Below are 24,747 nucleotides of genomic sequence, written 5' to 3'. Positions count from 1 at the left end.
AGCAATTTTTTTTCTTCTTATAACCTATCCAAAAAAAAGATATTTCTTCTTTTAACCTATCCAATAAAAAGATATTTCTTCTTTTTTCTTATAGCAATGCACTCAATATTACGTTGGGGGTGGGGGGAGGGGTGATATTACATTTAGTGTACAAAATAATTACTTATTACTTGTAACTTGGTTATTAAATGTATTGAATTCTATATAGGCAATGAATTGATGAGTTCCACACTGAGTCAACTAATCCACCATCAAATTGGGAGATTTTTAAGTTATAGAGTAGCAGTTTGGTAAGAATTATAGCGGGCTGAGAGCTTGAGACCAAATTTTCATAGTCCCAAAACTCATCCAAGCCCTCCATGATCAAAGATTTTGCATTCAGACAAGAGTTTGACAAGTTACCAAGTAGGTTTAGCAAACTCCACTCCTTTAAAAAAAAAAAAAAAAAAATTATCACTGTAATCAACAAATAGGCAATTATTAATGCACATCCAAACTAACTTTGATATTTTGAAAGGAAAAATGGGGTTGAAAGTGATTAATTTACGGTTGAAAATTACAAGTCTACTTTATGATTATTGAGATAAATTGACAAATAAAAAATTTGATTGAACCAGTTCCACCAAACAACTCTGATAGTTGAGATCAGAGTAGTAGATATACACACATATATCTTTTCTTGTTTGCTTTCAAAGGAAGTGGATATTTAGGTAATAATGTCTTGATTTATTGAGCATCAAAAACTAATCTGTCATCAATTTGATTTAAATAGCCCAAACGTAATTTAGAATTATTGTATTAATCTGTCTTCAATTACTTTAGAATTATCATTTTTTTTTTGAAGTATTTGAATTAAGTTCTAGGTAACTTAATTCACAAAATAAATTTTAATAAAATTGAGGTTTTTGTAAATTTAAAAATTGATGATCCAATATAGTATAGCCAAATATCCATACATTTGGCTTCAAACCTGTTCTGGCTTGAATCAATAACATTTTGTTTTACAGGTATAAATGTGGTAAGAACATGTTCTATATTCTTCATTTTTCTGGTTCTGTTCTCCTGAGCTTTGCGGAGTATTAACTGGTGTGTGGGTAAATAAAGCCTTATTGGGCATTTTGGTTAGGCTGAGGCTTAGGCTCGATAGATTCACTTACCAAATCTCCTGCCTTTTTTATTTATTTATAATATATATATATATATATATTTTATTGGCAAGTTACAATTTATTCACTTGTAGTTTGATCAAAATTTAAGTTGTTTACTTATAGTTTAAAATTTAACACTTTACTCACTTGAAGTTAGCTCAATTAGAATTTCGTAACTCACCTTTATTAAAAGGGTAGCTAAATATATAATTTTGTTCCACTTTTATGCATCTTTTCTCCAAAAAAAAAAAAAAACATAAAAATAAAATATCAAAAGGAATTCAAGAGTACACTTGCATCATATAATTTCAAATCACAATAATATTATTTTTTTACCACAGCCATAACAACCAATAACACATAAAAGACATGTTTCAACTAGAGTAGCATCACGTAATTTGCTCTCTTCTTTTCCTTCACACTATTTTTATGACACATAAAAACGTATTCCTCCAGCTCCTTCCCTTCATTTCACTCTTTTCACACTCAACTCAAAACAAAAATCAAAACCTAAAACCTTAAACTTGGTCCCTTCCTAATGTCTCGAGCTAAAACAATGCGTGAGCGTGTTCCAGACGACATCGTAGAAGACATCCTGGGTCGACTACCAGTGAAATCCTTAATCCGATTCAGGTGCGTTTCTAAGTCTTGTAATTCAATCATCACTGGCACCACTTTCATCAACAACCACTTAAAGCTCAACCATAGCCAATGCGAATCATTAATATCCACAAACTCCCGCAGTGGGTATTTGCTATATACTACAAAGGATAAGAATAGTTCACCATCTTCCAAACAATTGTGTACGGTTGTTTGCAACAACGACCGCACTTTGACCCAGGTTTCTAGGTTTGAAATCCCCTCTTTTTTTGACAAGTACATGATTGTTGCTTTCTGTAATGGCCTGTTCTGCCTAGCTAGTCGTGAGAAAGAACTTTGTCACATTATTTATTTGTGGAACCCAAGTATTAGAATGTTCAAGAAACTTGTAGCTACTCGCTTTAATGGCAAGCATAATGAAAGTGCCACTATTGGATTTGCTTATGATTCTCTGAACAACGACTTCAAGATTCTGAGAATTGTGTGTAATGCGATGTTCAATGAATCAGAAGCTGAAGCAGAGATTTACACGTTTAGTTCGGATTCGTGGAGGAAGGTTGAAATATCAATGGAGTCCTTAAGAGGGTGTGCAGTGACTGAACCCAAACTTGGGACTATTTATTGTGTTTTGGGTCCCTTTACATTTTATAATGGAGCTCTGCATGCTTCAGCATTTACTGTCGGCTATTCATTCATTTTGTCCTTTGACATTAGCGATGAGAGCTTCCATGAGATAATGATGCCTCGTAATCACTTTGATCCATTGACTACAAATTTCACTAAACTTGCAGTCTACAAGGGATTGCCGGCTAAGTTTGGTTTCGCTCATGATTTTGGCAATGTGGGTAATGGGCGTGTCTTATGCCACGTATGGGTTATGGAGGAGTATGGTGTGCCCGAGTCTTGGACTAGAAAATTTGTGATACCAATGAAATGGGTTCGGTGGGAACATTTCTTTGGCTGCACTAACAATGGTGAACTTCTCATTAAGAATGCCACTGGGCTGGTTTCAATTGACCCTGAGAGTCAAAATCAGAACATTCTTGCAATTGAAGATGCTAATTGGGTGGCTTTCTCAGCTAATTCAATGGAGAGCTTGGTTTTACTTGATGGGGGTAAGTAAATGTGAAAATTAACTTTAGCTATTATATCACTCTCAGTTTTACCATCATCATTGTAAAAATTAACTTTAGCTAGAATAGCTAAATTTGTATATACCTTTAGCTAGTACTTTTGATGCTGAAACTAAGGTTGTAATTGTTTCCATCCTTGAGTTTAAGAAATCTCTCAATATGAATGGGTGAAGTTAGCTAAATTGCATTTGAGGAATGATAGTTGAAAATGTTAAATTGAGGTCAATCTTATTGATTTTTTTTTTTTTTCTCTTTTCAATGTGCATTTCTTATAAGCAAATTTACAGCTTGAGAAGAGAATGCTAGGCTTGGGGTTGCCTTTTGCTAATCCTTGGCCCTGTTCTAATAATTCTAACTTAAGTCAATTTTGGAGTTTAAATTATCACCTACGCTTTTTTTTTTTCTTTGTTTGTTTCTTTTCCTAGGCTCTCTCAGCAGCCAAATAGTGACTGTCATTAGTTAGGATTTTGGACACAGTTTAATAATGATTAACATTTTTGTTTACTTGATTTTGTTCAATATTGGCTTTGCTTTGTGCCTCATTTTGTTTGGTTCTTTTTTTTGCCTCTGTCTGGTTGCTGTAAAATGGAAGGAAAATGATTGTTAAGCCAGTGTTAATATTAGTTTATGCACTACCAGTTAATTGAATTAACATCAATAGGGACTAGAGAGAATGTGGAGGTTGCAAATATTAATAGTTTTGATGTGTTTTTGTACTGTCTACCTGCAGGAGGATTGTTTAGCTGTTTGTGTCTATGTTTGGTGAAAGTAATTGTGGGTAACAATGCGTATTGAGGTTTGGGAAAATTTTCATTGAATACTGTCTACTTTATTTTGTATAGATTTTGTTATTATTGCTGAGAATATCTCGCAATTCTGTGCACATTGTAGGTGTTATCAATGTTACAAGTAGCAATGAGACGTATTTATGAGTATACCATTATAGTTGGCAACTCCGAAATGTGCTCAAAATGGGGATTTCAGATAGCTAAGCAATTTTGTTCTTTAGTTCCATAGCTATTTCTGATAGAATATTGTTGTCAAATGTTCTCAAGTCCAACAACTAGCAGTAGTTGAAATTATGCTTCCTTTTAGAAGTTTAAAATAGTGGAATCCTGGTTGATCGTATTTAACAATGGAAGAAACAAAAAATTACGTTAATATCATTAGTAGGTGTTAATGTTGCAATGAAGTAGGACAGATTTGAAGATATGCATGTGTGATTTTAGGATAGGAAAAGTTTCTGTATTATTATTGTTTTTGATAAATAATAAAACTTCATTGAAAGGAAATATCAAACACAAAGAAATGTCTTGTGTGCTGAGGAAAACATGAAAACCACAAAACTAAGATGCACTTTTATTATTAACAGGTACGGCTTTTTTTTTACTACTGATTTATAAGAGATCTAATAGTTGACAAATACACCACTAGCCATGTCATCAGTAAAAATTTGTTAATGGCCACGTCAACTGACTTATTTAATGGCACCTTATTTTTCTCATGCTCATTCATTACTCAAAATGTTTACACAGATAGAGAGACTGAGAGAGAGGAGGAGGAGGAGAAGAACTCCAATGTTTGCTCCATGGATGACCTAGGCGGTGGCGGTGCTTTGGGCAGTGGTGGTGGCCTAGGCAGTAGCAGCAGTGGGCTGGGCAGCAGTGGCGATGGCCACAGCAGGGCGACTTCATAAAAATTAATTGGAAACTTCCTTGGTCTCGTTAGCTTCCTTTACGCTGGTGGTTTTCTTGTGGCAGCTTCTTTTTAGAGCTTTGCCTCTAGGAACTGTTCTTGCTAGCAGAAATATAACCACTGATATGACTAAGGATTATCTTAATTTAGGGATGAACACAATTTACTTTCGTACAATTAAGACATATATTGTTTGTTGCTTTGTTTTTCATATGTAATAGGTGTAAAAATAGTATTTCTATCTAAATTTTGGGCATAAGTTTTTCTTCATTGGAATTAGATGTTACTGCTACAAAGTTCATAAAAAAACAACTTTCCATTCAAGAAGATCTTTTGAGGGAGCACTCTACTACGGTACTACCAGTTGATGATGAAGGACTAGGTTGCCAACCATCAATACAACCGGTAAGGTCTAACTTCCAAACTTGATCGGTACAAAGGGTAGTGTAATAGTTAATACAATAGATAGATGAGTCTAAAATGCAAAGTAACTCAATCTCTCAACCTCTGTAACTGAAAACGGATTGAGCTTTTGCCTTTGCTCTGCATTTGTGTCTGGTACTTCAATGGAATACCATTCTATCTGCGTTCAATGACTCCATTATTCTATCTGTGTTTCAATTCCGTCACTGAAGGTGGTTTGAACCAGTTGAAACCACTGAAAACGATGACGGGTCTATCTTCATATGGCTTCAATAGCCTTGACGTAGACAAACTTCCCTCAGCCATAGCAGTAGCAGATAGCTTTTCTTTTGTTTTGATTGAAGATGGTACGTAAGGGTTTGGGTTGGGAGCTGGGAATAGTTTATACATGTCTGACAAGGATCTCCAATCCTTTTGGAACTCGGAGTAAGTATTTTAAGGTTTCTATTAGAATTTTTTTTTTTTTTTTTTTTTAAAAGGTGATTCTGGTAGTGATTTAAAAAAAAATATAACACCAACCCCTAACCCCCAAAAGAAAAAAAAAATCTAATCTTTGACATTATTGCTAACAAAAGGTACAAATATGTCAACCCTGTTCTTTTTCCAAAGCTGATGAAGTAGTATTGTTGGCAGCCATGAGACCCTTGAAATAGAGAGTTCAAATAATATTGTAAAAAAATTTGTGTTAATTTTTGTTGTGTTGTACGGTTTTGATTTTTAAAATTTATTTTTTTATGGGAACGGTTTTTGTGTTTTTTTTTTTTTTTAATTAAAATTTTAAATTCCTTAATTATGCATTACCTATTTTACTATTCAGTCTATAAAATATTTTTGACAATTCTATATACTATTTCAAAACAATTCACAAAAGTAAAGCTGAAAGTAGTGTTTGGAAAAATTTGAGTTGAGACCCAATTGAGAGATTCTTATACATAACAACATAAAAGCACCCACTGCTCTCTATTCTCCTTGCTTTCTATTCTTGTACAGTTTTGTCTTTTTTTTATCAGAAACCAAACAGAAAGTATGTTTGAACAAAATTGTAAAATTCAAACATTGAGTACAACAACATTTTATATAAAATAATAATAATAATAATAGAGAGAGAGAGACCTGAATCATGGATAGTATTTACCTTGCATCAAGATTCAACAACACAAGATAAAACAATATCTAAGAAAGGGTAAATTGTTATTTATCTAACAATTCGTGTGTATTTGAAGGTTTTGAGAATGATTCTTCAAGTACAAAAGATGAAAATAATGTTGGGAGTCATGGTGCTTCTGGTAGCTCTGTAGGTATCAAGGTAGTTATTGTATGCCTTGGTAGCTGTTTTTTCTTTTGCTAGCTTTTATTCAAGATATGGCAGAAAAAGAAGAGAGAAAAGCAGCATGCTCGTCTTCTAAAGCTGTTTGAGGATGATGATGAGCTTGAGGTCGAAGTTGGTATTCACGGCTGAGATCCTTTCTCATTCATATCTTGACTATAATCAAGAGGGGTGCCTCATGGCTTTTGTTTTGCCTTTCATTTGTAGCGATCACTGCTTTGTTGATATAGGTTGTTTGAAACTTTATATTTACAGCTTTTTTCTGCATGATATCTTTATTGAATACCGTTTTGTAGATCTTATACTGATTATGGTTATAGGTGATCTATTCCAAGGGATTATCGGTTTTTCCAAGAAAGGAGTTTTGTTGTGAACTTAGTTTTTCAAGGCTTTGGCAATACAGTTCTACTAGCTCCTCCTCATCCCCCCTTAATTCTGTGTTATACTGTCATTTTCTTATGTTAACATTTCCTGCTTCTAGTACATCTTATTGTGAAACAATGATGTTATTGCACCCCACATATTTGCACTATGATAGCAAATCAACAAGCTCTATCATTTTCTACTTTTACAAATTAAAATACAATGTAAGAATATAAATGCACCACCTCTATGTAGCTTGTAAGAATAACCCATGAACTGTATATGGACATTGAACAAGCGGGGTAAAATTAGTTGTTGGAGAACACATTGGAGGAAGTATAAACACCTTCCAAATTTACATCCCAGTTTATGGATGATTACACCCTTTTTCACTGATTGATCTACTTCCAGATGCATTTTAGGCAATTCTAATCTTGGGCCAGCCATCCTCACCAAGGTTTTGGAATGCATGGCATAATGATGATTTATAACTTATAAGCAATTTTACTATCAACTTGCATTTGAGAAGGAAATCTTATATTCTGTCACATGATTGGGAGTATTTAAGACTATTAAGGATTTAATCATTATCTATGGGGACCCTGAGTTTATATTATATATATGAACATTGCCTTTGAAACAAAATTGTGTTTTTGAAACAAAATTCTTATTGTGTAAAATCTGGAGGGGACATATTTGGAACAAGATGATTGGAAGTTGTCTAAGAGAGTTGGGCATGTATTCTGAAGAAAATGATTGTTATGTTTCAATCTGAAACAAAAGCAAGACCAAATAGAATGCGGGATGAGTGGTGAGAAATAATATGATGGTCTTATGACTAAATGAAATAAAAGAATGTTCATGGCATAGGTTATTTGTTGGTTGTGCAGTCTATGATTCCATGGAATAAGAGTGTTGTTGGAGTAGTTAATTGTTAGGTGCAATATCACAGTAATATTGATGGGGAAATTAATATTTATTTCGACTTAGGACATTCTTTTTCTTCTTGGTGGCATGATTAGTGATTTTGATGATGTTGGTGTCCCTTCACTATGGTAGTTTAAAACATCAACTACTTTCTCTCTTTGTTCTCCTGCATTTAAATAGAGGTAAGAGTCTAGTTTTGCTGGGAAAAGAAGAAGAAGAGAGGATTAGACCCAAAAAGAAAAGAAAAGATTATCATAAGAAAATCTAACGCTTATTTTGTATTAAAATTCTTTGGATTGGTTTTATGAGTGATGATGATGTTGGCAACTTGCATTTTCATTTTGAAAGTTTAGGACTACAAAAATGAGCTATATGGTTTGTCTTCATTTTTTATTCAGTTGGATGATACTATAGGAAACTCAAATGTGTATTTTACCATATTTTAAGTAATCAAATTAAACATAAATATAAATCTTTAATCATTGTGTTCAAGTGATCAAGTTGGAAGGCTTTTCAAATTATTGAAGTCGTAGCTGCACTAGAGCACCCCCTTAGGGAAGTATAGGCTTTTCAAATGTAAATAGCCTCAATGCATATTTTTTAGAAGTCTACATTTCAGATCATTATTACTCATTCTTAGGGAATTATAGAAATTATCAACTGACCAATGGATAGGACTATGTACTTCAAGATCTAGCTCACCACAAAAAGAAGCTACAGGGGTCTAGTCTCCTGCCACTTCTGTGTAAATATCAACTTTAAAATTAGGCCCAAGAAATCAGTCATTCTGATGCAGAAATTGGTGGTTCATGAGGTATGTTGGAAACTCTGTGATTTCTGATGGGAAAGCAACTTGTTATAGCTTCCTTAAATACAAGATTCTTCGTAGTCCCCCGAAATTAATCTCATGGAATATGTGAGTTTCAAGTAGAGCCCTCTCGGAAGGTTGTTTTATTCTCATCATAGAACAAATAGGCTAGCCATTCATTTTTGTTATTAGTTTTTCAGGTTCTCTTTAATGGACCGTCTGTTTGAAATGCATTCTGTAGTTCTCTTGAATTTGTAGCTATTAGATTCTTCCGGCCAATTTTCACCCTAGGCTTACAAAAACTTTTACCTCAATTACTTAGCTAGAAAATACGATATTTGTGTTGACGAGAGACACCAAATATTTCTTGTCAAGAAGATGACATTGGGTAGAAACAGTATGACGTTAGACTTAGACATAAGCTGAATCTTGTACGGCATGTTGGTATGACTAAAAATGCCATGTTTGCATAAATTAGCATGTGTCGTTTACCTAGAATGGCATTTTATCTTGTCATAAACTCACATGTTTAGCCCCATGTGTTCCTCAATTGATTTTCTGACAAAGAAGAGGGAACTTTTTTTTTTTTTTTTGATAAGAGAGAACTTAAAAGTTAAAACATTACTTAGAATCAACATAACAATTCAAAAGTCAAACACATCGTTTAATCAAAGCAAGCCGTAGGAGTATACATATTAGGGACAATTATTTTATATTGGAGCAATATTTTTTTTTCTTCTTATAACCTATCCAAAAAAAGATATTTCTTCTTTTTTCTTATAGCAATGCACTCAATAATACGTTGTGGGTTGCCCGGGGGGGGGGGGGGGGGGTGATATTACATTTGGTGTACAAAATAACTTATTACTTGTAACATAGGTATTAAATGAATTGAGTTTTACATAGGTAATGAATTGATGAGTTCCACATTGAGTCAACTAATCCACCACCAAATTGGGAGATTTTTAAGTTATAGAGTGGCAGTTTGGTAAGAATTATAGCGGGCTGAGAGCTTGAGACCAAATTTTCATAGTCCCAGAACTCATACAAGCCCTCCATGATTAAAGATTTTGCATTCAGACTAAAGTTTGACAAGTATGAAATTTGCTTTACCAAGTGGGTTTGGCAAACTCCACCCCCTATTTTCAAATTATTATTATCGTACTCAACCAATAGGCAATTATTAATGTGCATCCAAACTAACTTTGGTATTTTGAGAGGAAAAAGGGGGTTGAAAATGACAAGTCTACTTTATGATTATTGAGATAAATTGACAAATAAAAAATTTGATCGAACCAGTTCCACCAAACAACTTTGATAGTTGAGATCAAAGTAGTAGATATACACACATATATCTTTTCTTGTTTGCTTCCAAAGGAAGTGGGTATTTAAGTAATAATGTCTTGATTTTTTTGAGCATCAAATACTAATCTGGCATCAATTTGATTTAAATAGCCCAAACGTAATTTAGAATTATTGTATTAATCTGTCTTCAATTACTTTAGAATTATCATTTTTTTTTTTTGAAATATATGAATTAAGTTCTAGGTAACTCATTTTCAAAAAAAAAAAAAAAAAAAAGGTTCTAGGTAACTCAATTCACAAAATAAATTTTAATAAAAGTGAGGTTTTTGTAAATTTAAAAATTGATGATCCAATATGGTATAGCCAATTATTAATACATTTGGCTTCAAACCTGTTCTAGCTTGAATCAATAACATTTTGTTTTACAGGTATAAATGTGGTAAGGACATGTTCTATATTCTTCATTTTTCTGGTTCTTTTCTCTTGGGCTTTGCCAAGTATTATCTGATATCTGGTGTGTGGGTAACGAAAGCCTTATTGGGCTTTATGGTTAGGCTGAGGCTTAGGCTCGACAGATTCACTTACCAAATCTCCTTCCTTTTTTTTCTTTTTTTTTTAAATATTTTTTTATTAGCAAATTACAATTTAAGTTTGATTTATAATTTTGCTCCACTTTTATGTCTATTTTCTCCAAAAACACAATAAACATAAAAATAAAAGATCAAAAGGAATCTAAGAGAACACTTGAATCATGGAATTTCAAACTACAAATAAGCAACTTAAATTTCAGTCAAATCTCAGCTTAAATTTAGGCCAAACTAGAGTGGGCATCACGTAATTTGTTCTTTTCTTTTCCTTCACTATTTTTATGACACGAGAGATGTTACGTCCACAACATTTTTACAACAAATCATATGTGATTAGTTGTTATTGGTTCAAATTTGAACCTAATACTAAGATTACTCTTTTGTCCTAATAATAATAACTAGTAACAATCTGCGACTTAAAATTTATTGTAAAAATATTATAAAAATGTTATTTACATATCATTTCTATTCATGACACATAAAAAACATGCTCCAACTAGAGTGGGCATCACCTAATTTGCTCTTTTCTTTTCCTTCACACCATTTTTATGACACATAAAAACATATTCCTCCAGCTCCAAAAACATGTTCCAACTAGAGTGGGCATCACGTAACTTGCTCTTTTCTTTTCCTTCACGCTATTTTTATGACACATAAAAACATGTTCCTCCAGCTCCTTCCTTCATTTCCCTCTTTTCACACTCAACTCAAAACACAAATCAAAACCTAAAACCTTAGGCCCACTTTGGCCAAAATGGCCAAATGGCCATAAATCCTAATTATATAGTTAGGCAGCGCGGTCCGCCGTGCGGCCTGGGTTCTTCTCCGACCGATCCAGGTTCTTCTGTTCTAGGTTCTTCTCTCTTTCTCTTTCTGGTTTTTTTTTTCTCTGGGTTCTTGATATGTTCTGGGCAGGTCGCTCTCTCATCTGATCTGATTCTTTCTTTTTTGATCTGATTGTTGTGTTTCTGGATTTCTTAAAAAAAAATTTGTGTATTTTGGCTTGTACGAGAGAGACTTGAGAGTTAGAAAATTTTTTAAATTTGTTTGGTTTATAAATCGAGTCTTAGAGACTCAATTTTCAAGTAGGAAAACAATGTCGCATCAGACCATGAAAATCGAGTCTTTGAGACTCGATTTATAGACCAAAATCGAGTCTTTTAGGCTCGAAATGTTAGTAAATAATATAGTTTGGTAACTAAAACTATTAACTATATACTTAGGATTTTATGGTTATTTGGCCATTTTGGCCACTTTTTTGGTCCCTTCCTAATGTCTTGAGCTAAAACAATGCGTGAGCGTGTTCCAGACGACATCGTAGAAGACATCTTGGGTCGGCTACCAGTGAAATCCTTAACCCGATTCAGGTGCGTTTCTAAGTCTTGTAACTCAATCATCACTGGCACCACTTTCATCAACAAACACTTCAAGCTCAACCTTAACCAATGCGAATCATTAATATCCACAAACACTCGCAGTGGGCATTTGCTATATGCTACAAAGGATAAGAATAGTTCATCATCTTCTAAACGAGTGTGTACGGTTGTTTGCAACAACGACCGCACATTGACCCAGGTTTCTAGGTTTGAAATGCCCTCTTTTTTTGACGAATGCAACATAGTTGATTTCTGTAATGGCTTGTTCTGCCTAGCTAGTTATGAGAAAGAACTTTGTCACATTATTTATCTGTGGAACCCAAGTATTAGAATGTTTAAGAAGCTTCTAGCTTCTCCCTTTACTGACAAGGACACCAGTCACACCACCTCCATTATGGGACTTGCTTATAATTCTCAAAATAATGACTTCAAGATTCTTAGAATTGTGACTGTTCTTGATGGACAAGAGGCCGAAGCCGAGATTTACAGCTTGAATACAGATTCGTGGAGAAAGGTTGTGATATCGATGGAGTCCTTAAGAGGGTATGAACCCAACTTTGGAACTATTGGTGAGATTTATGCAGCCTGTATATTTTTGAATGGAGCTTTGCACGCTGTAGCAGCCACTGATGACTACTGTTTCATTTTGTCCTTTAACGTCAATGATGAGAGCTTCCGTGAGATAATGTTGCCTCCTAATTCCTTGGATGGTGTGCGTGGATATTTCGGTGAACTTGCATTGTTCAAGGGATCCCTGGCTGTTTTCATTATAAGTAATGAGCATCAGGGTATCTTATGCCACATATGGTTTATGAAGGAGTATGGTGTGGCCGAATCTTGGACTAAAAAATATAGGGTACAAACGGATTGGCTTTGTAATGGTGATTTCTTTGGCTGCACTAACAATGGTGAACTTCTCATTAAGAATGACACTGGGCTGGTTTCAATTGACCCTGAGTGTCAAAATCAGAACATTCTTGCAATTGAAGATGCTAATTGGGTTGCTTTCTCAGCTAATTCAATGGAGAGCTTGGTTTTAATTGATGGGGGTAAGTAAATATGAAAATTAACTTTAACTATTATATCACTCTCAGTTTTGCCACCATCATTGTGAAAATTAACTTTAGCTAGAATAGCTAAATTTGTATATAACCTTAGCTAGTACTTTTGATGCTGAAACTACGGTTGTAATTGTTTCTATCCTTGAGTTTAAGAAATCTCTCAATATGAATGGGTGAAGTTAGCTAAATTGCATTTGAGGAATGATAGTTGGAAATGTTAAATTGAGGTCAATCTTACTGATTCGGTTTTTCTCTTTTCAGTGTGCATTTCTTATAAGCAAATTTACAGCTTGAGCAGAGAATGCCAGGCTTAGGGTTGCCTTTAGCTAATCCTTGGCCCTGTTCTAATAATTCTAACTTAGGTCAATTTTGGAGTTTAAATTTTCACCTGCCCTTTTTTTTTCTTTGTTTCTTTCTTTTCTTAGGCTTTCTCAGAAGCCAAATATTGACTGTCATTAGTTAGGATTTTGGACACAGAGTTTAATAATGATTAACTTTTTTGTTTACTTGATTTTGTTCGATATTGACTTTGATTTGTGTCTCATTTTGTTTGGTTCTTTTTTTTAGCCTCTGTCTGGTTGCTGTAAAATGGAAAGAAAATGATTGTTAAGCCAGTGTTAATATTAGTTTATGCACTACCAGTTAATTGTATTAACATCAATAGGGCTAGAGAGAATGTGGAAGTTGCAATATTAATGGTATTGATGTGTTTTTGTACTGTCTACCGGCAGGAGGATTGTATAGCTGTTTGTGTCTTTGTTTGGTGAAAGTAATTGTGGGTAACAATGTGCATTGAGGTTTGGGAAATTTTTCATTGAGTACTGTCAACTTTATTTTGTATAGATTTTGTTATTATTGCTGAGAATATCCAGCAATTCTGTGCACATTGTAGGTGCTATCAATGTTACAAGTAGCAACGAGACGTATTTAAGAGTATACCATTGTAGTTAGCAACTCCGAAATGTGCTCAAAATGTGGATTTCAGATAGCTAAGCAATTTTGTTCTTTAGTACTTTTGCCATTGACCATTCAAAAACCCATTAGCCTAATTGGTCTGCATAGTAATGTTTAGTTCCATAGCTATTTCTGATAGAATATTGTTGTCAAATGTTCTCAAGTCCAACAGCTAGCAGTAGTTGAAATTATGCGTCCTTTTAGAAGTTTAAAACAGTGGAATCCTGATTGATCGTAATTAACAGTGGAAGAAACAAAAAATTGCGTTAATATCATTAGTAGGTGTTAATGTTGCAATGAAGTAGGACAGATTTGAAGATATGCACGTGTGATTTTAGGATAGGAAAAGTTTCCGTATTATTATCGTTTTTGATAAGTAATAAAACCTCTTTAGCTTCCTTTACACTGGTGGTTTTCTAGGAGCTGTTCTTGCTAGCAGAAATATAACCACTGATATGACCAAGGATTATCTTAATTTAAGGATGAACACAATTTACTTTCGTACAATTAAGACAGAAATTGTTGCTCTGTTTTTCATATGTAATAGATGTAAAAATAGTATTTCTATCTAAATTATGGGCTTAAGTTTTTCTTCATTGGAATTAGATGTTACTGCGACAAAGTTCATAAAAATACAACTTTCCATTCATGACCTTTTGAGGGAGCACTCTACTACCGGTGGATGATGAAGGACTAGGTTGCCAACCATCAATACAACCGGTAAGGTCTAACTTCCAAACTTGATCGGTACAGTGGGTAGTGTAATGGCTAATACAATAGATAGACGAGTCTAAAACTGCAAAGTATCTCAATCTCTCAAACTCTGTTAACGAAAACTGATTGAGCTTTAGCTTTTGGTCTGCGTCTGTGTCTGGTACTTCAATGGAATACCATTCTATCTGTGTTTCAATGACTCCATTATCCGTCACTGAAGGTGGTTTGAACCAGTTGAAACCACTGAAAATGATGACGGGTCTATCTTCATATGGCTTCAATAGCCTTGACGTAGACAAACTTCCCTCTGCCATAACCGTAGCAGATAGCTTTTCCTTTGTTTTGATTGAAGATGGTACGTGAGGGTTTGGGTTGGGAGCTGGGAATAGTTTATACACACATAGAGTCTAACTAGGATCTCCAATCCTTTTGGAATTCCGAGTAAGTATTTCAAGGTTTCTATTAGAGATTTTTTTTTTTAAAAAAAGATGATTTTGGTAGTGATTTAAAAAAATGAAACACCAACCCCTAACCCCCGAAAGAAAAAAAAAATCTAATCTTTGACATTACTGCAAACGAAAGGTTCAGATATATCAACCCTGTTCTTTTTCCAAAGCTAATGAGTGGTATTGTTGGCAGGCATGAGACCCTTGAAATAGAGAGTTCAAATAATATTGTTAAAAAAATTTATGTGTTAATTTTTATTGTGTTGTACGGTTTTGATTTAACCTTTTTTTTTTTTTTTATGGGAACGGGTTTTGAGTTTTTTTTTTTTTTTTTTTGGTATGGAGGTTTTTAATTTTTTGGTTTCACACTTTCACGTTTGTTTTCTAGGTTGCAGGATTTTAAATCCTAATCCTAAAACGTGAGTGTATCTTTTATTGCAGTCTAATTAAACAAAAAAAAAAAATTATAATAAAGTGTAAATTTGTGAGGCTTGTAAAGCTAATATGATGGTTTTATGACTAAATGAAATAAAAGAATGTTGATGGCATTGGTTGTTTGTTGGTTGTGCTGTCTATGATTCTATGGAATAAGAGTGATGCTGGAGTAGTTAATTGTTAGGTGCAATATCATAGTAATTTTGATGAGGAAATTAATATTTATTTTGATTTAGGACATTCGTTTTCTTCTTGGTGGCATGATTAGTGATTTTGACGCTGTTGGTGTCCCTTCACTATGGTAGTTTAAAACATCAACTAGTTTCTCTCTATTTATTCTTTCGCATTTAAATGGAGGTAAGAGTCCGGTCTTGCTAGGAAAAGAAGAAGAAAAAAGAATTAGACAAAAAAGAAAAAGATTTATCGTAAGAAAATCTAAAAGCATTAGTGCGATGTCAAAAACGTTTTATTTTACTCCCTAAAAACCTACTTTATTTATAACTCTCCCCACATTCTAGTTTCTATTTTTAGATACATCATGATAAAATAATACAAACTTCTTAACTAAATATAAAACTACCCTCTTTGTCCTCTCTTTTTCATCATCCCCCAAACCTAAAACCCAACCCAGATCAAGCCAACCATTGAAACTCAACCACCACCACCACCAACAACAACCAAAACAACCACCATAATCACCCACACCACCAACCACAACAACCACAAATCAGCACCAAAAACCCAAAACAAAAAACCACCACAGACCCACCACATCCTCGCCATAGAAAAACCCACCCCAACCACCATGGCAAACCTCCACCACCATGAAACCTACAAACTCATGGCAACAATCCACCACCATGGCAACACCATATGCACAGAAACCCACAAAAAAATCAAAGGAAATTTCATACAAAACCCACAAGCACCAAGCAAGCAAACTAGCAAGCACCAAATCAACAAACACCACCTAAATTTGACCCAAACACCACGTAAACACCGACCCCAAATGACCAATCCAAACAACTGACCCAAACTCCACCCACAGCCATCGACCAACCCAAAACTCCAACCACAACCACCACTGACCCAAACTCTGATCTGTGCCATCACCAAAACCCACCACCTAGAATTGCGAGGATCATGAGGGAAAGTTGTGAAAGAAGTGAGTTTCAGAGAGTTTTAGAGAATTGAGAGAGAAGAGAGTTGCAGAGGGTCAGAGAAAAAGTGAGTGAGAGAGAAAAAAAATTGAATACATTAATATTATTTGGGTTTAGAAACTCGTAAATAGTGGGTTGTAATTATAGATACTTACTATTTACGCTTCTAAAATTTTAGGATTTACATAATGGGTTGGAGCACTTTTTTGAGTTTTTAGTTGCTAAAATAGCAACTGGGGATGTTTACACCCTCAATGCTAGTGCTTGCATATTTTGTATTAAAATATTTTAGATTAGTTTTATGAGTGATGATGATGTTGGCAGTTTGCCTTTTCATTTTGAAAATTTAGGACTACCCTAATGAGCCATATGGTTTGTCTTCATTTTTTATTTAGTTGGATGATACTATAGGAAAGTCAAATGTGTATTTGACTATATTTTAAGTAATTAAATTAAACATTATATAACTTTTTAATCATTGTGCTCAAGTGATCAAGTTGGAAGGCTTTTCAAATTATTGAAGCGGTAAACAGCCTCAATGCAAATTTTTAGAAGTCTACGTTTTAGATCATTATGACACATTTTTAGGGAATTATAGAAACTATTAATTGACCAATGGATAGGACTATGTACTTCAAGATCTAGCTCACCACATAAAGAAGCTACAGGGGTTTGTCTCCTGCCACTTGTTGTGTAAAAATCAACTTTAAAATTAGACCCAAGAAATCAGTTATTTTGATGTAGAAATTGGTGGTTCATGAGCTATGTTGGAAACTCTGTGAATTCTAAGGGGAAAGCAACATGTTTTAGCTTCCTCAAATGCAAGATTCTTCACAATCCCTTGGGATTAATCTCATGGAATATGTGAGTTTTAAGCAAAGCCTTATGTTCAGCCCCCTATGTTTCTCAATTTATTTTTCGAGTCTCTAACACAGAAGAGGGAACTTAAAATATTACTTAGAAATTAGAATCAACATGATAATTCAATAATAGAACTCCACAAGCGAAGTCAAACACATCGTTTAATCAAACTAAGCCGTAAAAATATACATATTAGGGATAATTATTTTATATTGGAGCAATATATTTTTCCTCTTATAACCTATCCAAAAAAATATATTTCTTCTTTTTCTTATAGCAACACACTCACTATTATGTTGTTGGGGGGAGGGAATTTAGTGTACTAAATAATTACTTATTACATATAACTTAGGTATTAAATGAATTGAGTTCTATATAGGTATTGAATTGATGAGTTCCACTGAGTCAACTGATCCACCATCAAATTGGGAGATGTTTAAGCAATAGAGTGGCAGTTTGGTAAGAACTATAGCGCGTGTTGAGAGCTTGATACCAAGTTTTCATAATCCCAAAACTCATACAATCTCTACATGATTAAAGATTTTGCATTCGAAAAAAAGTCTGACAAGTATGAAATTTGTTTTACCAAGTGGGTTTGGCAACCTCCACTCACAAAGAGATTACCTTCCCCACCCCTCCTCTTAATTATTATTACCTTACTTTCAACAAATAGGCAGTTATTAATGCATATCCAAACTAACTTTGGTACTTTGAGAGGTAAAAATGGGGTTGAAAGTGATTCATTCCGGGTAAGTAAGCCTTCTTGGGCTTAGTGGTTATTCCGAGGCTTAGGCCCAATAGATTCATTCACCAAATCTCCCTTTCTTTTTTTCCTTCGCTGTTCTCCTCCGTATGAGTTTTATGACACACATATAAACATATTCCTCCAGCTCCTTCCTTCATTTCACTTCTTTTCACGCTTAAAAGTCAAAACACAAACTAAAACCTGAAACCTTGAACCTGGTCCCTTCCTAATGTCTCAAACTACAGCAACAATGCGCGAGCGTGTTCCAGATGACGTCGTAGAAGACATCCTGGCTCACCTACCAGTGAAATCCTTAACCCGATTTCGGTGCGTTTCGAAATCTTGGAACTCCATTATCACTGACACCACTTTCATCTGCAAACACATGAAGCTCAACCTCAACCAATCCGAATCATCAATACCCGCAAACACTTACAGTGGGTATTTGCTATATACTACAGAGGATAAGGATGGTTCATCATCTTCCAAAGAATTGTGTACGGTTGCTTGCAACAACGACCGCACACTGACCCAGGTTTTTAGGTTTGAAATCCCCTCTTTTTTTGACAAGTACATGATTGTTGGTTTCTGCAATGGCTTGTTCTGCCTAGCTAGTCGTGAGAAAGAACTTTGTCACGTTATTTATTTGTGGAACCCAAGTATTAGAATGTTGAAGAAACTTGTAGCTACTCGCTTTAATCGCAAGTATAATGAAACAGCCGCTTTTGGATTTGCTTATGATTCTCTGAACAACGACTTCAAGATTCTGAGAATTGTGTCTGATGCGTTGTTCAATGAATCAGAAGTTGAAGCAGAGATTTACACGTTAAGTTCGGATTCGTGGAGGAAGGTTGTAATATCAAAGGTGACTGAACCCAGACTTGGGATTATTTGTTGTGTTTGGGGTCCCTTTACTTTTTACAATGGAGCTCTGCATGCTATAGCATTTACCATCGGCTATTTATTCTTTTTGTCCTTTGACATTAGCGATGAGAGCTTCCATGAGATAATGATGCCTCGTAATCACTTAGATGGCCTGACTAATTATTTCACTGAACTTGAAGTGTACAAGGGATTGCTGGCTGATTTCGTTTTTACTTATGATCTTGGCAATGAGCGTAATGGGAGTGTCTTATGCCAAGTATGGGTTATGGAGGAGTATGGTGTGCCCGAGTCTTGGACTAGAAAATTTGTGATACCAATAGAATGGATTAGGATACGTCATTTCTTTGGCTGCACTAACAATGGTGAACTTCTCATTAAGAATGCCACTGGGCTGGTTTCAATTGACCCTGAGAGTCAAAATCAGAACATTCTTGCAATTGAAGATGCTAATTGGGTTGCTTTCTCAGCTAATTCAATGGAGAGCTTGGTTTTACTTGATGGGGGTAAGTAAATGTGAAAATTAACTTTAACTATTATATCACTCTCAGTTGTGCCACCGTCATTGTGAAAATTAACTTTAGCTAGAATAGCTAAATTTGTAAGTAACTTTAGCTAGTATTTTTTATGCTGAAACTAAGGTTGTAATTGTTTCCATCCTTGAGTTTAAGAAATCTCTCAGTATGAATGGGTGAAGTTAGCTAAATTGCAATTGAGGAATGATAGTTGGAAATGTTAAATTGAGGTCAATCTTATTGATTTTGTTTTTCTCTTTTCAGTGTGCATTTCTTATAAGCAAATTTACAGCTTGAGCAGAGAATGCTAGGCTTAGGGTTGCCTTTTGCTAATCCTTGGCCCTGTTCTAATAATGCTAACTTAGGTCAATTTAGGAGTTTAAATTATCACCTGCGCTTTTTTTTTTTCCCTTTTCCTAGGCTTTCTCAGCAGCCAAATAGTGATTGTCATTAGTTAGGATTTTGGACACAAAGTTTAATAATGATTAACTTTTTTGTTTACTTGATTTTGTTCAATATTGGCTTTGCTTTGTGTCTCATTTTGTTTGGTTCTTTTTTTTAGCCTGTCTGGTTGCTTTAAAATGAAAGGAAAATGATTGTTAAGCCAGTGTTAATATTAGTTTATGCACTACCAGTTAATTTAATTAACATCAATAGGTACTTGAGAGAATGTGGAGGTTGCAAATATTAATAGTTTTGATTTGTTTTTGTACTGTCTACCGGCAGGAGGATTGTTTAGCTGTTTGTGTCTGTGTTTGGTGAAAGTAATTGTGGGTAACAATGTGTATTGAGGTTTGGGAAAATTTTAATTGAGTACTGTCTACTTTATTTTGTATAGATTTTGTTATTATTGCTGAGAATATCCAGCAATTCTGTGCACATTGTAGGTGTTATCAATGTTACAAGTAGCAACAAGCCGTATTTAAGAGTATACCATTGTAGTGAGCAACTCTGAAATGTGCTCAAAATAAGGATTTCAGATAGCTAAGCAATTTTGTTCTTTAGTACTTTCGCCATTTACCATTCAAAAACCCATTAGCCTAATTGGGTCTGCATGGTAATGTTTAGTTCCATAGCTAAACATGGATTATAAGAGATCTAATGGTTGAAAAATACACCACTATCCATGTCATCACTAAAAATTTGTTAATGGCCAACTGACCTATTTAATGGCACCTTATTTTTCTCATCTTCATTCATTACTCAAAATGTTCACACAGGTAGAGTGAGTGAGAGAGAGGAGGAGGAGAAGAAGAACTCCAATGTTTGCTCCATGGATGACCTAGGCGGTGGCGGTGCTTTGGGCAGCAGTGGTGGCCTAGGCAGTAGCAGCAGTGGGCTGGGCAGCAGTGGCGATGGCCCAGCAGGGCGACTTCATAAAAATTAATTGGAAACTTCCTTGGTCTCTTCAGCTTCCTTTACACTGGTGGTTTTCTTGTGGCAGCTTCTTTTTAGAACTTTGCCTCTAGGAACTGTTCTTGCTAGCAGAAATATAACCACTGATATGACCAAGGATTATCTTAACTTAGGGATGAACACAATTTACTTTTCGTACAATTAAGACATAAATTGTTTGTTGCTCTGTTTTTCATTTGTAATAGATGTAAAAATAGTATTTCTATCTAAATTATGGGCACAAGTTTTTCTGCATTGGAATTAGATGTTACTGCTACAAAGTTCATAAAAATACAACTTTCCATCCAAGATGATCTTTAGAGGGAGCACTCTACTCTACTACCAGTTGATGATGAAGGACTAGGTTGCCAACCATCAATACAACCGGTGGTCTAACTTCCAAACTTAATCGTACAAGGGGTAGAGTAATGGCTAATACAATAGATAGATGAGTCTAAAACTGCAAAGTAACTCAATCTCTCAACCGCTGTAACCGAAAACGGATTGAGCTTTTGCTTTTGCTCTGCGTCTGTGTTTGGGACTTCAATGGAATACCATTCTATATGTGTTTTGATGACTCCATTATCCGTCACCAAAGGTGGTTTGAACCTGTTGAAACCACTGAAAACGATGAAGGGTCTATCTTCATATTGCCTCAATAGCCTTGACGTAGACAAACTTCCCTTAGCCATAGCAGTAGCAGATAGCTTTTCTTTTGTTTTTGAATGAAGAATGTACGCAAGGGTTTGGGTTGGGAGTTGGGAGTGGTTTATACATACATAGAGTCTGACAAGGATCTCCAATCCTTTTGGAATTCAAAGCAAGTATTTCAAGGTTTCTGTTCGAGATTTTCTTAAAAAAGATGATTCTAGTAGTGATTTTAAAAATAAAACGCCAACCCTGAACCCCCCAAACCCCCCAAAAAAAAAAAAAAAAAAAAATTCTAATGTTTGAAATGATTGCAAACATTAGATTTTTTTTTTTTTTTTTTTTTTGGGAGGGATTGGATAGAGTGAATCGCAACTTTTTGTGGAGGTCTTCAGACACAACCAAAAAAATTCATTGGGTTGGTTGGGATAAGGTAACGAAAGCAAGAGATGAAGGGGGTCTTGGGTTGCATTCAGCAAAGGGGAGGAACACCGCCCTCCTTGCTAAGTTGAATTGGAGGTTCCACACTGAAGGAGAGGCTCCTTGGAATCAAGTCATGAAGATGAAATACCATAGCCAAAGGAGGGTTGCTGCAAATCCAAATAAACTCCCTTGCTCACCAATATGCAATATGGGCAGCAATGAAGAGAGAAATGGATACTTTTAAGAAGGGTAGTAAATGGACGGTGAGAAGGAATAGTAGTATAAACTTTTGGCATGACTATTGGACGAATAGAGGTTCACTTAGACAGCTTATTCAAGGACCCCTTACCCAGGAAGCAAGCCTTTTGGAAGTCAAAGACATATTAGTGGACACGGGTTGGGATTGGGGGAAAATTCCTTTTGAGCTCCCTGTTGAGATCAAGCGGATGATTCAAGCGATTCCCATTGCAATAATATCGAGAGGAGTTGACAAGCTGGCATGGGCTGATTCTCCGAAAGGTACCTTTGACTTGAGTAGTTCCTATAGGATTGTTATGGGTATCGAAAATAACCCCCTTTCTTCTGTTAGGTGGATCTGGAAAGCGATACTCTTCCAAGAATCAAAACATTTCTTTGGTTGTGTGCCCATAATAACATTGCTGTCAAGGTATGCCTTGAAAAAGGAGATGTTGTACATGAGACTTTATGTCCCATTTGCCAGGGAGATTTGGAGACCATCTTGCATGCTCTCCGAGATTGCACACAAATTAAGCAAGTGTGGAACCAATTGGGTATCATGTCTACTGATCAAGCATTTTGGAGAAATAACATGCAAGAGTGGCTTGCATCTAATGGTACAAAGAATTGTAGTTTAGTTGCTGCAAACCCCCCCTTGGAAAATTGTTTTTCCCTTTGCTGTGTGGAATATTTGGAAGAGTAGAAATAGGTTTGTGTTCAGCAGCAAAAATAGGAACCCGAAGCTAGCAGCAGGATAGTGAATTTCTTCAATGTGTAGCTTCCCCAAGGGTGCAAGTCTGTAAAGTGGTCAAGAGAATTCGCTGGGAGAGGCCACTGCAAGGTTGGAAGAAACTCAACACGGATGGAGCTTTAAATGGTGATATTGGGCTGGCTGGTTGTGGAGGCATTATTAGAGATGAGAGGGGCTGGTGGGTTAATGGTTTTAGCAAACGGATTGGGCTTACTAACAATTTTGAGGCAGAATTGTGGGGGCTTAGGGAGGAGCTGTTGTTATGCTGCAACCTCAATATATCCTACCTTGTGATTGAACTAGATGCTAAAGCTGTTGTGGAAGTTTTAAGCAATCCTTTCTATGTTAATAATGTCATCTCCCCTATTCTGGATGATTGCAGGCTGTTGGTTTCCCGCTTCCACCAAATCCGGATCAAGCATTGCTTTAAAGAAGCGAATAGATGTGCTGAAAGTCTTGCCAGGATGAGCTTCACTCAAGATGCTGAATTTTCTTCTTTTGTTAGTCCACCTGTGGACATTATTGATGTTTATGAGGATGACCTCAATGGGATGTATTTTTACAGGATGTGTCCTGAACTTATTGTCCTTTCTTAGTTGTTAATTTAATTGTCATTTCACCCAAAAAAAAAAAAAAAAATTATTGCAAACAAAAGGTACAAACCAATATATCAACCTTGTTCTTTTTCCACGTTGATGTAGTATTGTTGGCAGCCATGAGACCCTTGAAATAGCGAAAGAGAGTCACAGAGGTTTGAGAGTTCAAATAGAGGTTTGAGATTTCAAACAATATTGTCAAAAAATTTATGTGTTAATTTTTCTTGGATTGTACGGTTTTGATTTTATATATATATAAATATATATATATATATATATATTTTATGGGAATGGTTTTTGAGTTTTTTTCTTTGGGATAGGGGTTTTTGAGTTTTTGGTTTCACACTTTCACGTTTGTTTTCTAGGTTGTAAGGCTTTATATCCTAATCCTAAAACGTGAGTGTATCTAATATTGCAGTCTAACTAAAAAAATTAAAAAATAAAATAAATTATAATAAGGTATAAATTTGTGAGACTTGCAAAGCTAATATGATGGTTTTATGACTAAATGAAATAAAAGAATATTGATGGCATTGGTTGTTTGTTGGTTGTGCTGTCTATGATTACACATAAGAAGAGTGATGCTGGAGTAGTTAATTGTTTGGTTCAATATTAAAGTAATTTTGATGGGGAAATTAATGTTTATTTCGATTAAGGACATTCTTTCTCTTCTTGGTGGCATGATTAGTGATTTTGACGATGTTGGTGTCCCTTCACTATGGTAGTTTAAAATATCAACTAGTTAGTTTCTCTCTCTTTGTTCTTTTGCATCTAAATGGAGATAAGAGTCCGGTCTTACTGGGAAAAGAGGAAAGAAGAGAGAATTAGACAAAAAGGAAAAAGATTATCATAGGAAAATCTAACGCATATTTTGTATTAAAATATTTTAGATTGGTTTTATGAGTGATGATGATGTTGGCAGTTTGCCTTTTCATTTTGAAAATTTAGGACTACCCTAATGAGCCATATGGTTTGTCTTCATTTTTTATTCAGTTAGATGATACTATAGGAAAGTCAAATGTGTATTTTACTATATTTTGAGTAATCAAATTAAACATAAATATAAATTTTTAACCATTGTGCTCAAGTGATCAAGTTGGAAGGCTTTTCAAATTATTGAAGTTGTAGTTGCACTAGAGCACCCCCTTAGGGAAGTAAAGGTTATTCAAATGTAAATAGCCTCAATGCATATTTTTAGAAGTCTACATTTTAGATCATTATTACTCATTTTA

General features: G+C 35.0%; 2 protein-coding genes across 10 annotated transcripts; both read left to right on the top strand.

The window, feature by feature from the left end:
* Window positions 1-1,578: 1,578 nt before the first annotated feature.
* On the top strand, window positions 1,579-6,729 carry LOC115969646 (F-box/kelch-repeat protein At3g23880-like). Of its 4 annotated transcripts, none has more exons than XM_031089350.1 (3): window positions 1,579-2,863; window positions 3,612-3,677; window positions 3,773-4,410. In XM_031089350.1, the coding sequence occupies exons 1-2, from the start codon at window positions 1,687-1,689 to the stop codon at window positions 3,674-3,676; spliced, it is 1,242 nt and encodes a 413-aa protein (XP_030945210.1). In that variant the 5' UTR covers window positions 1,579-1,686; the 3' UTR covers window position 3,677; window positions 3,773-4,410. The 4 variants fall into 4 exon arrangements, 3 of the variants coding, with proteins under 3 accessions (XP_030945210.1, XP_030945209.1, XP_030945207.1); XM_031089349.1 differs by lacking the exon at window positions 3,773-4,410 and adding an exon at window positions 4,417-5,169 and having other exon boundaries at window positions 1,580-2,863; XR_004087021.1 differs by lacking the exons at window positions 3,612-3,677; window positions 3,773-4,410 and adding exons at window positions 4,417-4,981; window positions 6,223-6,729 and having other exon boundaries at window positions 1,581-2,863.
* A 4,219-nt stretch (window positions 6,730-10,948) lies between these two features.
* Window positions 10,949-21,589, top strand: LOC115966284 (F-box/kelch-repeat protein At3g23880-like). 6 transcript variants are annotated; one of them, XR_004086380.1, is made up of 3 exons: window positions 10,968-11,169; window positions 14,314-14,427; window positions 20,686-20,771. XR_004086380.1 is itself a non-coding variant. In XM_031085541.1 (3 exons), exons 1-2 carry the CDS (start codon window positions 11,607-11,609, stop codon window positions 14,391-14,393), a joined length of 1,215 nt encoding a protein of 404 aa, XP_030941401.1. In that variant the 5' UTR covers window positions 11,176-11,606; the 3' UTR covers window positions 14,394-14,427; window positions 20,686-20,771. The 6 variants fall into 6 exon arrangements, 4 of the variants coding, with proteins under 4 accessions (XP_030941401.1, XP_030941399.1, XP_030941398.1 ...); XM_031085541.1 differs by lacking the exon at window positions 10,968-11,169 and adding an exon at window positions 11,176-12,741; XR_004086379.1 differs by lacking the exon at window positions 14,314-14,427 and having other exon boundaries at window positions 10,949-11,169; window positions 20,686-20,772.
* The last annotated feature ends 3,158 nt before the right edge of the window (window positions 21,590-24,747 follow it).

This window comes from Quercus lobata, chromosome 11, assembly GCF_001633185.2.
Source record: "Quercus lobata isolate SW786 chromosome 11, ValleyOak3.0 Primary Assembly, whole genome shotgun sequence".
NCBI classification, from domain to species: domain Eukaryota; kingdom Viridiplantae; phylum Streptophyta; class Magnoliopsida; order Fagales; family Fagaceae; genus Quercus; species Quercus lobata.
This window is presented reverse-complemented; position numbering and strand designations above follow the sequence as displayed.